General features: G+C 33.0%; 2 protein-coding genes across 4 annotated transcripts in view; one reads left to right on the top strand and one right to left on the bottom strand.

The window, feature by feature from the left end:
- Positions 1-18,996, bottom strand: part of LOC132755317 (neurexin-3a-like) — a 59,957-nt gene that overhangs the window by 7,764 nt on the left and 33,197 nt on the right. For all 3 annotated transcript variants that reach the window (XM_060746171.1, XM_060746173.1, XM_060746172.1), the window contains 4 exons: positions 18,357-18,943; positions 11,482-11,607; positions 10,568-10,749; positions 7,364-7,532 (listed from right to left, as the gene is read on the bottom strand). In XM_060746171.1, the coding sequence (XP_060602154.1) occupies positions 7,364-7,532; positions 10,568-10,749; positions 11,482-11,607; positions 18,357-18,943 (1,064 nt within the window). The remainder of the gene's footprint in view (positions 1-7,363; positions 7,533-10,567; positions 10,750-11,481; positions 11,608-18,356; positions 18,944-18,996) is intronic.
- On the top strand, positions 15,198-17,063 carry LOC132755318 (neuronal acetylcholine receptor subunit alpha-9-II-like). The gene has a single exon (XM_060746174.1). The coding sequence runs from the start codon at positions 15,202-15,204 to the stop codon at positions 16,552-16,554; it is 1,353 nt and encodes a 450-aa protein (XP_060602157.1). The 5' UTR covers positions 15,198-15,201; the 3' UTR covers positions 16,555-17,063.

The raw sequence follows: 18,996 nt of genomic DNA, 5'->3' as shown, positions 1-18,996 counted from the left end.
ATATTAACAAGGAAAACATATAAACTATTGAATTAAATTAGCCATAACACTTGTATATTTACAGCTGATTTTCAAAGAGTGCCCCCTTTAAATCTGATTCAGCAAGATATGCATATTTCAGCCACATTAAGGTACCACTGACTCTACAGCCCATGACTACATTTAAACAGTTAAGTCGAAAAACTAAGATCTATGGATAGCTCATGTTATAACATTTTTTTGAAATAAAAGCAGAAATTAAACCATTTCCTAGCAGATATAACCAACTTGTCCCTCTCAGAAGCTTTAATTATAAAGCACTTATAATTGGCCCAATTAAAAACAAAATAAGCTGAGATCCACTGGTTTAAAGCAAATTGAACATTCAGACAAATGAAGCTACCATTTCATAACAGAAATGCATTCCATCAATGTATGAGAGACAGCTATTGACCCTAAATGCTCACCTTGGCACTTAGCACCTAGTTGAGCTAAAAATGAAAAAAACAAAAAACTTCTTTTATAACTTTGCTTCCCGGAAGTGAAATGGTCTTAGTGGGGTTTTAAATCATTATAATAATGACTGATTTATTATACTGTCTAAAAAATTATACTGCAGTGAATATTAGTTTTGTTAATAAATTCAATGACACAGCAAATATGAAACACTGTGAAATTCTCAACATAATAAAAATAACATGCACATTTTCTATGGATACTTGTTAACTTTGAAACAAAAAACCTTAATGTGAAGAAATTGATGCTCAGTTTCTTTCAATATGACCTTTCACAAAAGGGTTATGCTCAAAGTAGGAATTAGATACTTAGTATGGTTAATCTTAGAACAAATAACATGTACATGCCAATGGACTGACACAAAAAATTTAACAGTTACCATAAATACTCAACTGGTTCATCATTAATGGTATATAGTCATTTTTTTTAAATGGTATACGGTCATTTTTAAATGGTTACAATACAGTCATTTTTTATCTATTTACAGTATCTATTTTTTTTGTTGGAAGGGGAAAGATAGTGTATAATAGTAAGATAAACCCAAATTTGACATTTTATTTGCAACATAACTTTCACTGAGTCAAAGGTCATACTGAATCAGACTATAGCTATATGGCAGGAATTGTTGAATATTTTAATACTTGTGATCACGAATCAGGCAGTAATGTATCAGGTAACATATTACCTGTGGGATCTAAGTCTGGGTATAACTTCTTGTAGGTTTCTGGCAGGCATTAAAAATTACATATAAATAATACATGAAAAAACTACAATTTGCTTAATACAAAGGTAAGCAATAAATCTAAGCCTCAAACCCTAAAGATCATAAACCATGAAATTGTAAACCAGTCTCATAGTCCACTAACCCTCAACCTGCTAAATTTGTGTAATAAAGTAGTCCATCTTTGAATTTAGAACAGTTCATTTCAGATTTAAGGAACTTTATTATAAAAATAACAAAAATTGGTTGACCAACAAAATAGATCCTAGTCAAGACTGTACAGATTCTACAAGCAGAAGCTAAACACTTTTGGTTCCATTAGGTTATATTGGTTAATTTGTTTAGCCTGTAGTCTGCTGGAGACATCTGGATCTACAGTTGCGACCATTGCAGACAAAGATCAGAAAACTCTGATCACTACTAGCTCAATCAATACTTATTTTGAAATTTTGTTAAAAACAAAGGTTTTGTCAAGATTGAAAGATGGACGAGTCCATTTAGGACACTTAGCACGGTAATGGTTTTAGCAGATTGGTCTACAATTTATGATTTATCACATTGAATCTTTAAATTTCAATTAAAAAACAACAAACACTGGTAGAAATATATTATAAATGAATATGGCACTTATAAGAACAAATGATGTTTTATTCATTGACATTTCAAAAAAAAGGTAAAAAAGTAAATAGAAACCAAAGGACCTAATCCGAATATGTTATTTATAAGTTAAATATTTAAGTTCTATATAATTCCCCTTTCACTTAAGCTTTAAAATTAAATCATGATAATTGTATATTTTATTTTAAAAAGAACAATGATAATTTTTCTAATAAAGGAAAAGTATGATAATTTTGTCTGAGAACTCATACAGGCAATTAAATTTAAGATGAAAATGCATTCTTGAAGGTAACTGGTTCTTTAAATTCAAAAATTTTGTTTTGGAGAAAAAATCATAGGAAAAAAGATTTGACAAACTTTAAATTAAAAATCGTTTTTTCAAATTATTTAATGTATTCAATCTCATCCTTGACCTTGGTAATAATAATTAGAACAAATTATATTATAAGTATATTATTATATACTTAATATGCAAATGCTTAAAAAAATCCTTACATCTATGAGCATGTAAAAAATGACTTTAACATTCACAACATGAGTTGAAAAAAAGACTAAAATAACAATGAATCAAGGTAATAAGCCTTGAATGTCAGTAAATAGATTTTGACATAGACTACAGCAACTTGTCCTGATATTTGCAAACTATGATTTTGACCTTCAACCTTGACCACTTTGACCTTTAATTTTTGACCTCTGCATTGAGGGTAGTGACTTTGGTTTTTAGAAATGTGACCATGACCTTTTAGTATACATTCTAAGCTTTGCCATCAAGGAAAGTGACCTTAAACTAGAGCATTTGGTATTGACACAGATTTAATAGATCTGACATGCACTATATGATTCAACAGTTAGTATGACATTCAAATATTCAGTTTTGACTTCATATTTGAAATAGTGAGATCAACCTTGACCATAGAGTGAAAACTTTTGACCATAAAAATTTAGCCTGAATAGTTGATCTTTACATGAAGATAAGTAACTTAGGTCTTCAAAGGTTTGTCCAAGAAATAAACCTAAGTGATTTTTGCACTGTAGCCTTGGCTTTGAGTACAGTGATATTGTATTACTCAGTATTTGGGCATTGGTATTGTGCATAAAAACTGTAATCTTCTTTTCTTGTTTGTCAGGACCATGGTTATTGTGACGTTGATATAATGTCCTTACATTCATGTTGACCAAAGTGATGTTGTCCTTAAACATTTTGTATAAACATTCCATTTAGAGACAATATCTATATAAGGTCTATAAGACTTTGGTCATCAAAGACTGGTCATTGTGACTTAATTTGGACACCTTACCTTAATGTTACTATCTTTGTCACAATGTCTGTATCTCAAACAGTTGTTTAAGAAACTTAATTGTCTGTCCTCTACAAAAGGACTTGTGGGCAATCATAAAAAAATCAACCCATAACAAGAATGTAGCAATTCAGAGAAAAATCTTTACATTACAGATATTGCTTACAAAGGTTCTTCAAAAAACGCAAACAAAACATGAAAAATTTAGGAATTCTTAAAATTTATAAAAACATAAGACAATCAGTGATAATTATGAAATTATTTTTCAAAGAAACACAATGTCAATTTGTAATATGATAATGCTCCTAATTAGGACATTCAGTTAGTATTGTGTTTTACAATGCTCTTCCACCATCATTCATCCAATTGGTCAGATCTTGTCAAAAACAGTTGTTTTGTCACAGTCCAGTGTTATAAACAGGTCAAAATAAACACCAATGCAAGCTGGAACAAGAGCTGTCCGTAAGACAGCGCGCTCGACTTTTTTATTGCTTGCCAATAAAAAAAGTTTTTGCAGTAAAAGGCAATACAAGAATCTCTGTATTTTTAAAGTGAACAATGGCCATGAGCATTAAGATATTTAGTGAAATTAATATCTCAAACAGTTCAGTCAAAAAGTGGACTGGTACTAAAAACTTAACCAAGATTGTAAGTCGATAAAAGGCCTTAATTTTTAAAACAAATCCTTGACAGAGTTACCTTCTCTTGCGTACAGATGGGGGTAATGATGTGAAATAGCATTAAAAGTTTCAAAGCAATATCTCAAAGGGTTAAGGCAATAAGTGGATTTTACCCATATTCAATGTATTTTCTAAGTCAAAAAGGGGCATAATTCTGTCAAAAACCTTGACAGAGTTATGTCCTCTTGTCTGTTGATGAAGGTCGTGATGGTAAACAAGTATGGTCAGTTTCAAAGCAATACCTCCAATGGTTTTGAAATAAAGTGAGGTGGTACAAAAAACTTAACCAAGCTCAATACACTTTCTAAGTCAAAAAAGGGCCATAATTCTGTCAAAAACCTTGACAGAGTTATGTACTCTTGTCTGTAGATGGAGGTTATGATGGTGAACAAGTATGGTAAGTTTCAAAGCCATACTTGTAATACTTCTGAAATAAAGTGGGGTGGTACGAAAAACTTAACCAAGGTGTGACGCCAACGCCGACGCCGACGCCGGGGCGAGTAGGATAGCTCCCCTTTTCATAGAAAAGTCGAGCTAAAAATCCAAATAACAGTCCATATGCTCCACATCTTCTTTAATGAGTTTGCTTTTACAAATATCAATAAACAGTTTAAAGACAAGAGAAATGATTTTGAATATCCACCTGTTAGTGTTATCACTTAAAGAAATGTTCATTTTCAAAATAGTGTACAAAAATTGTTGTGACAAGACTAACAATTTGTACTCTTCAAGCTTTCTTGTCACTTATGCTTAAATGCTAAAAAGCTCAGTGGTAAATATACATTTGGACACACAAACACACAATTTAAGTATAAAATGGTCATTTCAGTCTGAAAAGAATTATAATTGACCTTGACTTTCCTGTTCTAACAATAAAGATAAACAAAAACTTGAAAAAGATAGCATTTTAAAATGAAAGCTTTAGTACTTGTTTTTAGAAAATTATACTGGTATAAGGCATTATGTGTTGCAATGGTAATAAGAGATGACAATTGTAATTGTTAAGACCTTAAAACACAAAAAACAATCAAATATACAGCTATATAAAATTACTAATTACCTTCATTTACATACAAAGTTAAAAAAATACAGTTGTCGTAATTGCTAAATGCACAATCAGTGTTTTGACCAAAAAAGAATAATTCTGAAATAACACAATATGTAAAGTATTCTAATTTCACCTTGCCAATTATGTAACAATTTAGAAAGTTTTAACCAACTACAATGCAATTGTTTACATCACTATAGTAATCATGTAATGATCAGGAAATAAAGCCAGCATGGATCTAGTGTTATTTTATGTTTGGTAATGAAACCACTTGTAGGTATAACATTTCTATTTATAAAAGATTTAAAACTATTTTGTAATCACCAGGTGTCTTCTTAATTTGTTCACTTTGTTTCATGTTAATGTTGTCAATAAAATGTCTGTGAAGCATTTATAACTTTAAATCATCTGAGCCTTGGAAATATTTAATCTCACATCTCAAAAATTCTAATCATAAAACTGCAAGTCAAATGTACTAGATTCATGACAAACTTTTAAAAGACATCTAGAAAAATAGCATAAGCATTTTATTGCAAAACAGTTTTAAGTCTCTCAAAAATAGTAAGTAACTGTATTATCCTGATAAACAATATTATGGCTAATACATAATTATGCCTGTCAAATCATAACTATCATTTCATGAAATATAGAAAAAATAAGCTTAAATAAAATTTTAGCTCCGCCAGAAAATATTCTTTATATAAGGAGATGTTAAAAAAGTTAGAAATAAACTCAAATAAAACATGTAAAGTGAACTTCAAATTACAAAGATATCAGACCTTTCAATCATATACATGTACTTAAAAGTTTTAAAACAAACTAGATAAAATTTCATCAAAAATAATATATAAATCGACAAGCAGCCACTATCAAATCAAACATAAACACTAAGTCTTGCATATATGGACAATTTCCTATAACTCTATATTTAGTAACATATTATTAGATTCAACAATAAATTTTCTCTAAAAACTTCCTAAAATATATAAATAATGATCATGGACACTTGTGCATGAAGATTCTTTAAACAAAATTAATCTCTCATTTCATTATGTTTGTTGATTTCAGAAAATTCTTGTTACAGCACTAATTTCTTTCTAACCTTTACTTTAATTCTTCTATTATGTAAATTATGAATTGCAAAAAAAATATATAGAAAAAAATTAAAAGATTAATTCTATCATGTGGTGAGTTTTAATGTAAGCTCTCTCACCAATTCATGTCCTTATAAAGCAAGAGTTGGCATATGAATATAGTCAATTACATTAACAATTTATATATTAACTAATGAACAATCTAAAATCATCGTACAATTTCCTGCTAAGTCTAATACAATAAAAGTCTGTTACAATATGTTATATAAAACTATGTTATAAATAATCTGAAACATTATTAATCTACAGATACCTCTTGACAAAAGAATATATAAGTACAAATGAGCCACGCCATGACAATACCAACATAGTGTGTTTGCGACCACCATGGATCCATAGCACTAATGTTGTTTTTGTCATGGCTCGGCTCAAATTATGCTAATTTCAACAGACAGCAAAAATGACTATCTGGTACAAAAATGACTATCTGGTAAATTAGCGACTTAATTTATTGTAGCTAAATCTATTAATCTGTCTGCAATTTATATTCAATATACAGTGTGCTTTTTTATATATTATCTAATTGACATTTCCTCAGTATATGGTAGCAGAAAAGATCAAAGAGAAATTATTAGAAAACATTGAATACATCATTTCATAATTATATTTGCAGATTATAACTAAAACCGTTCTCCACCAAGTGTTAAATTTAGAATGAATAATGCAAAAAGTTCACCACCTTGAATAACATTAATGGTATTGGGAAAAATATCTGCAGACTTATACATCTTTTTCCCCCTTTTTTCAAATGAAAACAAGATGAAAGGCATGAAATTCTGATTAAATTCTTCACTAATGATCATTATACAATATGCAATAATTCTCCTATACACAATAATTCAATGTTTCATAACAACACTGATGTATCTTACTCTGTCAAAATCTTTATGATAAGCCAGTATAGCATTTAATGTGAAACGTTTGAAGTAATATAGTTTTTTACTAATGATCGGATCAATCTTCACAGGGATATTGCATCAACATATAGGCACTGAGTCACATAGAACTTGTTCAATGAAAAACATGAAATGATTGTTGACAAAGCAAAATTATTTTGCCCTAACCCATGTTGCATATTAATAATTTCATTGTAAACTATTTCATTATCAATTCAAACATGATACCATTTTCGATATATACATAATATCAATTTCATAATATCATAATGTCCAACTATACTATGGTAATTCATGGTCTGGACAATATGCAGTGAGCAGACATAAAGATATAGAATGGAGTGTTTTCTACAGTGCTCTAAAGTGTTGTATTTTTCTACCAATTACTGCATTTTAAAATCTTTTTGTGAGCTGTTAAAATAATGAGCAGTGATAAACTAAAAATATACAAACCAACTGGGTTTTTGTCCTGTCTTTCCCAATCAACTTCCAAGACGGCGTCAGTTCCTGACCGGTGGAAACGAATCACATGATACTTCCCGTCATTCACCTTCTGCTGCAATGTTACCACGGGGATACTTGCTTGACCCATATTGTACACCATAAATATATTGCCATTTACCTACAAAATATATCCAAAGGAATTTGTAACCTCTTATTGTTTTACCTTTACAAGCTATTTTTTACTGCGCAGCAATAAATCAGATTTGAGATTTGGTTCTGCACACTAAAAATCTTCTCTTGCTTTGGAATAAAAGCAGCTTGCCACAATGAAGGTTACCTGTCCTTTTGAAATGCATTCGAAATGGACCTTTACAAAAAGAGTAACCAACCCTAAAACGAACAACAATGCCAATTAAAGTCTGTACAATAGCTTCTCCTTTTTTCATCAAAAAGTGGAGCACCAGAAGTCAAATATCAGATGTATGAATAACACCTCTATGAATCAACATAAGGATTCTTGACTTAGTAGACGTCATATGCTCAAAGCTGAGCCATCTTTGGAATAATATTTTGATTTTTGTAGATACCAGATTTAACCATGATATCTTTTATCTTAAGATGGAGACAGGCAAGGGTAATATGAGCAATGACTTATTCTGCAGTTTCCTCAATATCTAGCCTAATTTTCCCATAATTCATCACAAAGATCAAAAGATCCCAAGATTCTCTACAAGGCGGCCATTTTGATCAATTTGTTGGCAGACTGTTTAGATATATATTATTCCCTATGTGAAATTTATTCTTCTATTGCAAATGGATATTTATTACACTATTATTAGCATTATTATGGCCGTTTGATTTAGTCAGACATTTTCAGAACCAAAACAAATATATTCTACTTTCCATAAGTAGTAAATGGCCTCTTATAAGTAAGTCTGTATGAATATATTTTGTATATCATATCAAATGAAAAACTTCTATGTCTCCTTTGATAAGCATAATTTCTCCCTTTCAGTATTTAAAGGAACTTAACTGAGGTCCAAACGCTTAAAAAACAACAACAAAACATAAAATTCTTCTTTATAACTCAAGTGGGGTACTTATAACAAAAAGATTCACAAATGGTAATTATAACATGTATGTGTATATCCAGAATTAAATTAAAAAACTTTTGTGCAATTCTTTGTCTGATTTACATTAAAAGCATTTAAACGTTTTAATTTTAGGTCATTAAGCATTCTAGAAAAACAGACTGAGTGAATGAGCTAAAAATTTACGCAAACATATTGGTTCAAACCTACAATAAATGGAACACAAAACTATAAAACTATCATGTCAAAAAACCTTTAGTGCGGAGTACATGTACCTTTAAGATTTGTCCTTTAACTTTTAACAAAAAATATACTCATTTTTATACATTGTGTGATTTATATACAAAAGGTATAAAGAAATAATTACATAATGTTTTTAAAATGACATTACGTTTGTTTCTATGTTTGAGACAAATAGTCCAATAATATTCTCCTTTGTTACACAATCATTTGAATGATGACTTATTCTTGCATCAAATTTATAAGCCATGACTTCAAATATTCAAATTATAATAAATTTGTATTTCTCAAAGAACACCAAGCATATCTTTTATTGTAAATGAGAAAGTGAATCTTCATGATTATTTTTACATAATATATCTTAAAGCATGCAAAATAAAATTTACACCATCACTTTAACCCATTACTTCATATACACGCCTTTTAACGCCTTTTTCACCCCCCCCCTTTTTTGTTGTCTCAAATGATGAAAAAATGCCTTATTTAGGCCCCAAACACTTGTTTTAGTTTGAGAAATGTTGTTAAAAAAAGTGACCTTTTTTTCGGCGCGGCCCCCCAACCAAAAGATACATCAGGGGGTTGCCAGAAGGGGGATTTGCCCCCTTCTGTTTTGGGGGGTTTGAAGGGGGGCGGAGTCCCCCTCATCGCCAAGAAAATTTTGGACTTGTGAGAGGCTGTAAATGACCCCAGATTGATCATAAGGTAACGTGTAACCAACGCTGAAAAGCATTTGACTCTATCTCAATCCATTGAGAAGTTGCAGCACTTTGAAATCAATTTTGATGGAAAAAATCAACGCAAAATAGTGATTTTTGGCAATTTTGAGATGTCCCCTCGTTGCCATGGTAACAGAAAATTTAAGCCTGAGCATGTTGTTGCAAGAACAATGGTCCAGTCAACATTTGTGCCAAGTTTGATTAGTGTTGAAGCAGTTTTTATAGTATTATAGCAATTTGAACTTGTAACGGGAGACTTTTCAATGAAAACAGCCATTTTTCACAAAATGCTCATGAAGCAATGGGTTAATACCAGATGGACAAATGAGTGCTCTGTTACATTTGTATCGTAGAAGCAATTGCTTAACCTTTGCTGGATAACAATTGAAAACAACTATTTCCTCAATGAAAGTAACACAAATTAATATGAATGTCATTCAGCACTATCAATTATGACATGTATACATTTTTTACTTTCTTGTATAGTTCACAATGACCTGTATATTAACCCATTACTTTATGATCATTTTGTGAAAAATGGCTGTTTTCATTGAAAAGTCTCCCGTTACAAGTTCAAATTGCTATAATACTATAAAAACTGCTTCAACACTAATCAAACTTGGCACAAATGTTGACTGGACCATTGCCCTTGCAACAACATGCTCAGGCTTAAATTTTCTGTTACCATGGCAACGAGGGGACATCTCAAAATTGCCAAAAATCACTATTTTGCGTTGATTTTTTCCATCATAATTGATTTCAAAGTGCTGCAACTTCTCAATGGATTGAGATAGAGTCAAATGCTTATCAGCGTTGGTTACACGTTACCTTATGATCAATCTGAGGTCATTTATAGCCTCTCACAAGTCCAAAATTTTCTTGGCGATGAGGGGGACTCCGCCCCCCTTCAAACCCCCCAAACATCTGGCAACCCCCTGATGTATCTTTTGGTTGGGGGGCCGCGCCGAAAAAGTGCTCACTTTTTTTAACAACATTTCTCAAACAAAAACAAGTGTTGGGGGCCTAAACAAGGCATTTTTTCACCATTTGAGACAACAAAAAGGGGGGGGTGAAAAAGGCGTTAAAAGGCGTGTATATGAAGTAATGGGTTAAGACATTCACTACAGCTAATTTCTCTCTTGTCAAGTAAAATGAGATGTACGTACCAATTCCACTTCAATATTATCATCAGTATCAGCACTGTCTATCCTCAGGATCTTTGCCTGACTTGTTTGTATGGTAGTGATACCCAGTGCCAGGTAGTCCGTCTTGGTGCTCGGGCGGGCATCCTCCGGGTACTCGAACACAACCAGTCCCTTACCAAGACCAAATTGGTAAGTGACACTCTCTGTTAACATAAAAGCAAAAGTACATCAAATGTAAACCCATGTTTGTTTGACTTTCTTGAATACATGTGCTAGAAATTGCCACTGTTTGTTGATGCATTTTTTAACACTTGAAATGATTTTTAGATTTATTAAATAAAGGCTAAAATTGAACAGTCTTTGAATCTGTTTAGACTATGTAGGAAACATAACATTATGTTTTCTCCAAGCAATTGAGATGTTGGTAGAAACTAGTACAAGAAATATTACCTTTTGGCTGATTTGGTATGCTTTTGTGTGTTGCAATGGCGCTAGCAACAACTCGACAAAGCACCAAACGGCAAGTTGTGCGCTGTCGTCTTGTCCTCCTGACTCAAGCACGGCAGGCAAAACGGTGCGTTGTCGTGAGGCGTGTTGTCACGATGTTACATTGTCGATCGGTTCAAATTGAAGGATTGGCTTATAAGCAAAGCGACAGGCCGACATCGTACCGCACGACAATACGCCACACGACAACGTGCCGCACCACAACGTGGCTTTTGGTGTTTTGCGCTAGAGACAGGACAACAAGACGTAAACATGCCATTTGGCCCTTTGTTGCTAGGGACATGACGCAAGATGAATGCGCTGTTTGCTAGCGCCAACCAGAAGCACAAAAGCGTACCAAATCAGCCATCATAAATGCATGTGATTGATTTGGGCATTTCTGATTTAGTTTAGTTAATCATGTAAGATATGAATTGAGAATAACATACCATCAGCACAGTGTGGTCCTGTAAAAGATGTCATGTCACAGTTACACTGGAACGAGTTATATTGAGATTCACATCTTCCTCCATTATAGCATGATGTTGCCTGGCAACTCAACTCTGTACCTAAATCTAAACAAAAATATCTTAACTGTTATGTCAGCTTTTGTTTGTATATTTCATTTTATAATCATACAGTATATAACCTTTTCCTTGCTAAATATCTTAAATGGACTTGCCCATTATTCAGTTTGGACAAAGCCATTCATATTTTTTAGAGAAAATTTCAAAATAAATACTGACTGAATTGCAAATGTGAAGCTGCTATTGGTCCATACTGGTCACATGGGAAGTATCAGTTGCCACTAGCAACCCAAGTGCTAAAACTACATGACACAGAATTTACTTCATGATGGTCAGTCTTCAATACCCTTTGTCTGAATGGTTTAATTTGAGAGTGCTCATGAAAAAAGGGAAAGGCAATATGTGATATATGTACAAGAAGCAATTGTGTTTTGGAGAGGTCTAATAAATGGTAATTTATTTGGCAAAATTATATATTTGAATGAATGAAGACTTATGATCAATAGGTTAAAACATCACAGACTCAAAGACATTGTGCTGTAAAAATAGTCCTCTATGATGCTGAACTAAATCAAATGTTTGTCATATAATTTGAGAGTAGGTTCAATACACAATGTTATTAAACAAATTGTTTTGCTAGTGAAATGGGCCCTGCATTTAATTATTTTGTGCAGGATAAGCCCACTAATTCTTTTTTTCAAAACTACACAAACTGTCATAAAATAATATTTTCTGTGAATTTATGCTTGTATAAAGTTCTCCCAGTAAATAAAAGTATGTCTCCCTTTAAACATAAATATATTGAAATATATATCATTACACTAGGTGTAAATAATCACATGGGGGAATAGAGGAATTTCTACAGACACATTAATGTTTATCTCATCAATGACATCATTGTCACCATAACTCCCAGATGCAATCATAATTCTGATTTATTCTGAAGTTAAATTTCTCCCATCTCTTGAAACAAAAGGAACATAAAAATTTACTGTCAACAATGTGATGACATTACTGATTGATAATTGTCATTGTTGTTGTCAACAGATCACAGTATAAACATGTTTAATTATTTATATGAATTTAATGGGTCCACTGTTAATGTATTGAGGTTATACAGTAGTATTCTAAATAATGAAACCACTACTGATATTACGAAACAAAGTTTATCAGCCTCCAACATTTTGAGGGGATAAATCCCCTCCTTATCAACAACATATCAAAGTCATATCATTTCTGTCAGTCTTGTATAAACTAGAACTGCCACTATCATGGCGTGAATACCCCCGCATACCACTTTGTCAGAATCAACAGTGGCCATTTAGAGGACAACCTCCCTGCCAAATCTAAGGTTACCATGCCAGTGCATTGGTAAGTTATGTATTCTACATGCTTCAAATGTGAAAATGTCAAAATCAATACATTGCGGACAGGACATTCTTTAACAATTAAGAAGAAAAGCTTTTTTTGTCAAGGTCCCTGTGACCTTGACCTTTGACCCAGTGACCTCAAAATCAATAGGGGTCATTTACTAATCATGACTAACAACCATGCCAAATATGAAGACAGTGGGTCATAGGAATCTTCAGTTATTGGGCGGACAAGGTTTTTGAAGTCAAGGCCCCTGTGACCTTGACCTTAGACCTGGTGACCTCAAAATCAATAGGGGTCTTCTACTAATCATGACTAACCACCATGCAAAATATAAAGACAGTGCGTCATAGGAATCTTCAGTTATTGGGCGGACAAGGTTTTATAAGTCAAGGCCCCTGTGACCTTGACCTTTGACCTGGCGACCTCAAAATCAATAGGGGTCATTTACTAATCATGACTAACCACCATGCCAAATATGAAGACAGTGGGTCATATGAATCTTAAGTTATTCGGCGGACAAGGTTTTTGAAGTCAAGGCCCCTGTGACCTTGACCTTAGACCTGGTGACCTCAAAATCAATAGGGGTCTTCTACTAATCATGACTAACCACCATGCAAAATATAAAGACAGTGCGTCATAGGAATCTTCAGTTATTGGGCGGACAAGGTTTTATAAGTCAAGGCCCCTGTGACCTTGACCTTTGACCTGGCGACCTCAAAATCAATAGGGGTCATTTACTAATCATGACTAACCACCATGCCAAATATGAAGACAGTGGGTCATAGGAATCTTAAGTTATTGGGCGGACAAGGTTTTTGAAGTCAAGGCCCCTGTGACCTTGACCTTTGACCTGGTGACCTCAAAATCAATAGGCGTCATCTACTAATCATGAGTAACCACCATGCCAAATATGAAGGCTGTGGGTCATAGGAATCTTAAGTTATTGGGCGGACAAGGTTTTTGAAGTCAAGGCCCCTGTGACCTTGACCTTTGACCTGGTGACCTCAAAATCAATAGGCGTCATCTACTAATCATTTGTAACCACCATGCCAAATATGAAGGCTGTGGGTCATAGGAATCTTAAGTTATTGGGCGGACAAGAAAAAACCGACGGACGGCAGGACGCCGGACGGCCGGACGGACAAGCTGATTCCAGTATACCCCCCTTACAACTTTGTTGTGCGGGGGTATAAATATCCTTTTTTTCAATCATAAAAAAAATCTAATTGTACATTTTCAAAGAAGTAAACTTTCATTTTACATTATAACTTTGCAAATTTGTTGGACTGTGCCTAATCCAATATATCCAAAAAAATGAAACTGAAATTTCTATGTGTGCCACAATAGTAACTTGCCAATCAACGAACAAACTTATGCATTAAATCAATATTATATACTGCATTTACCGTGAAATTTTGACTTTTAGTCAATAAAGACATTGTTGTTCTCAACAAATGATGTAAAAAAACTTATAGTAAGCTACTATACTAAAATGCTCAACAGTATTGCCTTTGTTATGAAATACTCATCAATGCTAAACCCATAACACCTTTTTTATCATCATTTTCTACCATTCAATATACAAATGTATATTAAAAGGCATATAAGCAAAATTTTCAACTTCAAGTGCAGATAACCCTAAAACAAGCTTAGTAACTCCCATTATTTCCACTTCTAAATGTTTCTGTTATCATTTCTAAGATTATGCAAAGTTTAAATAAATTTTATTTTACAGTTTTCATTCTGCTTATATATGTATAGTACTTTATACATATACATTGTATATCTATAGTATATCCCTTTACGAAGGTTACAATGTCAGGGCCTCTTAATCTGACCAATATTTGTATAATTGCTTTATTCAAACTCAGCAGTCAATATAATTATAGGAATCAATCTTTACTGTTGTAGATATCATAAACTAAACAAAGTGAGTTTTTATGTAATGATTTTTGTCTTATTGTCTTAATTTATGTTTAATGTAAACATTAAATTAAGATATTATTTTGCATTTATTTTCAAGGAGGAAATTATGTTTGTTAATAATAAGAATAATAAATGTAAAAGTTAGACAGTCAAGATCAAACATGTATAAACAACATTTTATTTAAAAACTAAATTCATGTAGTCATTACTGCAAAAATAATGTACTGTAAATTAGTTTAAATGGTTATCAAGAGTACAGCATTGTATTTTTACTTTGAGCTTTCAAGTTGTTCCTATAAAGTAGCAGATGTCAACACATTTTTTGATATTTCAGCAGATACAATGGATGACACAATAAAGAGGCCTTCACTTTTAACTGTGTTGTTAGTATGCTGGTCCATGACCTTGACAAGAGGTAAAAGGTCAACTCTCAACCAAACCATGGAACTTGTTCATGATCTAATGGAAAACTATGACAACAGGCTAAGGCCAGTTTTTGAACAATTTGCAGTAGTTGTAGTGAATATGAACTTCAGTTTGGAAATGATTCGATCGTTTGATGATGTTTCCGGGGAAATCTCACTTCTAGGTACATTTACTATGCAATGGTTGGAAGAGCGACTACAATGGACACCTGAAGATTATGGCAATATCACAAAAATCATTCTACCAAAAACAGATGTATGGCACCCTGACTTGTTTTTGAAGACATCTCTCAATACATTGAGTCAACCAGGAAAAGCGGCAACAAAAGTTTCTGTTTCATATGATGGAAAGGCGACATTGTCAAGTACAGACTTGCTAACATCTGTTTGTCCTGTTGACATTCAACACTATCCGGATGACTTTCAAATATGCAAACTAACAACTGTTCCAACAGGATATACAGTAGATGAAATAAGACTAGGGAAATCTATGTCAGTAATACACAATATTCCAACAAACAATGAATGGAATATTCTTGAAATAATTACGTCTGCTGAAAGGGGTGAATATGACATCACTATAAATCTACAACGTCGTAATATGTACGGTTTAATGACAATGAAAATTCCGATACACTTGCTTGGCGTTTTGAATTTCTGGGTGTTTTTCCTTCCTCCAGATTCTGGGGAGCGTGCTTCATTTTCAATTACAACGTTCCTTGCTTTCACTGTGTATATGGGAATACTGACAGACAACATGCCAAAAGGCTCATTGCCTGTAGCTAACCTCATGTTACAAGTGTTTATAATGCTTATATACAGTGCAGCTATCTTATTCTGTACAATCATTTCACTGCAAATACATACCAATCAAGGGAAAAAACCTGTTCCAAGTCACATTGAGAAAATAGCTAAATTTCTATCATTTAATTACCTGTACAAGAGAAATGCAAAGGTTTCCAGCCAAGGCACCAGTCACAATGAAATAAAAAGTCCAATGTCAGCAACCCCACAGAACCCCATGACTAAAAAGAAATTTTCACTTCGGAGGTACTCAACATCATATTTTACTCAGGAAAGTTTGCCTGACACCCAGGACACAGATTTTCCTACCACTATTCCAGAAGAAAACTTAGGTCATGTCCCATGTTATGAAGACAAAATGACCTGGACACAAGTGGGAAATATTTTTGATGCTTATATGTTATTGTTGTTTCTCACATGGTTTGCTGCGGTGTCTATATTTTATAATGTAACCGCTGCAGTTTAAACTAGACCCAGTAACAGCCCAGCCATGCTTTGAATTTAATTAACTTTTGCCCTGCAGGAATGAAATGTGATTAACCTTTGGCATAAATATACATCCAGACCAGCCTACATGGCCTAATTCTAAATGTTCATGATGTTATCTTTAAAATTGACAATGGATATTTCCAAAACTGGAAGCTGGAAGTCTATTTAATTGTATGGCATGCAGCAGACTAAAAGGTAGCGTGGTTCTTAAGCATTTAATTCATAAGCAAGTTTCTCTTTATTGTTATAAGTAATCAGACAGTTAATATGTAACACATGACTTTGACATGACTTTGATTGTGAAGTTTTTTAACTTGATCAAAAATTATCTTATTTGTGGAAGAGTGTTAATAATAAAAATTTAGTTTATATGTGTAGAAATAAAGAATTAAGACTGAAGGAACATTCTTTGGTGTCTCATTTAGTGGAACAGTGTACTATACTTCATTAAATTGAGAAAATTATTCTTATGTTTGACTGAATATTTGATCTTGTTGACTTAACTCTTGACCTGCTGGAGCTAAGAAAGGTAAATCCTTTGCCACCATAGATATGTGTAGTCTGACCAGACTTTATAGTTGGTTGATTAACTTGACAATGTTATATTCTAAGAGGCTATTATCATAAAATGGTATCAAGTTAGACAACAAATCAAGTATTTATCTCTCATAGTATCATTTATACAGGGTGTTTCATAATATCTGTCCTTACATTTGTAAGTTGACTGATACATTATTCAATTTATTGCCATGACTTGTTTATGCATGTTCTATGTACAAAAATAAATGTTATTATGTCTGCTACAAGGTTTTCTGTTTTTACACAACTGTGTGGAAAATACAGTTTGATACAATAAGAACACATATTATGAAACACCCTGTAGTTTATATTTTTTTGGCCATTTATATTTCTGTCAATATGCTCAACTTCACAAGTCTGATTTTATAAGGTATAGAATTGTATGAGTCAGCAGTATGTATATCTTATTTGTATGCAAGATGTTGTCACAAGCTGTCATATCAGTCAGTCTAATCTATCTGGATAAATACCAGGCTGATTTCTCAAGTTTCAAATTTTGACACATAATTTATTGCCTGCCTTTATTCCTGCCAGAACACTGTACTCAGCTTGTCTACAGAAACATTCATATGATAGGAATATTTCAATATACTCATGGAACAAGTTCATTAACAACAATAAGAGACCATAAATAACTTAAACCTTAGCCTTCTAGCCACAATGAAATATACCCATGTGACCAGTGCAGACCATGCTCAGCCAGCACATTTTGATCATTGTCCTCATTGTTCCCTATCCACTTAACTCAGTACATATTTTGAAATTTTCCAGAAAATGATGAATGATTTTGTCAAGATTGAAAAATGGACAAGCAAATTAAAGATATTTAGCAAAATTAGGATCGAATACTCATTAAAACTGAAAAGCTTTTCTGAAGGTAGTGTGGAAACTTGTACACTTTACTTCTGGTGTAAAGCCCCAGAAGCTTGCTCCTCTATCCACTATGTCAAGCACAATTAAGTCACCAAGTAGATCCACTGATTTTCTAAAAAAGCTAGCAAAATAGGACAGCATTTTTCACATGAGAATGATAATGAAACAAAATATTTCATAGAACATTTACAGTAATAATGATATTAATACTGTTAAAAATGGAGAATAAATCATTTTCTCAGTGCAGTAATGGGTTAACTTCGTACATAATTAAAAAGGAGTTAACCCATTACTGCACTAAGGTGACAAAATATCTGTCCAACATACCTGAACATCCTCGGATGACGGAATGAGATGACGTCTGCTCCACGGATGTAGCCGCTTCCAGGATATCAATATTTTCCCCATTTACATCAAAAGATGCGATACATCCAAGAAATCCATTCCGCGATAATATCTTCACCGAGAGGGAGAAGAATCGAGACTTTATCAAACCTCCGATGTATAATGGTCCCTTTAAATCAAAATGGCGGGCAGAATATCCCTTCATATCTTCAACAGTTGCCGGGTTATTGTCAACACGTATCTGTTGCTGGTCCATCACTGGACGGAACAGTGATACCTCATGCCATTTGTTGTCATTTAATGCTTCAGGTGTATTCACCAAAATACGTTTAGTGCCTCCACCCATATCATAAATATAATTCAAAAAGCCCTGATATAATTCTATAGCTAAAAAGTCAGGTCCTAGGCCAGAAAACATGATGAGTCCATCCTGTTGTTTGGTTTTAAACTTGAAGTTGAAGGAGAAATGAAGACTGTTTGATTTGAGAAGTTGATGTGGCAAGGTGACGTAGGCTTCTTGAGATTCAAACGTGACAGCATTGTGAACCTCAAGGCTTCCATCATCAAACCTTTAAAACAAACCAGATATAATATACATGTAGTACACATGAATAATCCTTAT

This window comes from Ruditapes philippinarum, unplaced genomic scaffold, assembly GCF_026571515.1.
Source record: "Ruditapes philippinarum isolate M1 unplaced genomic scaffold, ASM2657151v2 ctg1047_1_1_1_1, whole genome shotgun sequence".
NCBI lineage: Eukaryota > Metazoa > Mollusca > Bivalvia > Venerida > Veneridae > Ruditapes > Ruditapes philippinarum.
Note: the sequence above shows the minus strand (reverse complement) of the source record. Positions and strands in the feature narration are given on the sequence as shown.

Bases quoted from the DNA above. Each gene is read 5' to 3' on its own strand.
- LOC132755318 (XM_060746174.1), top strand. From the start codon at position 15,202: ATGGATGACACAATAAAGAGGCCTTCACTTTTAACTGTGTTGTTAGTA.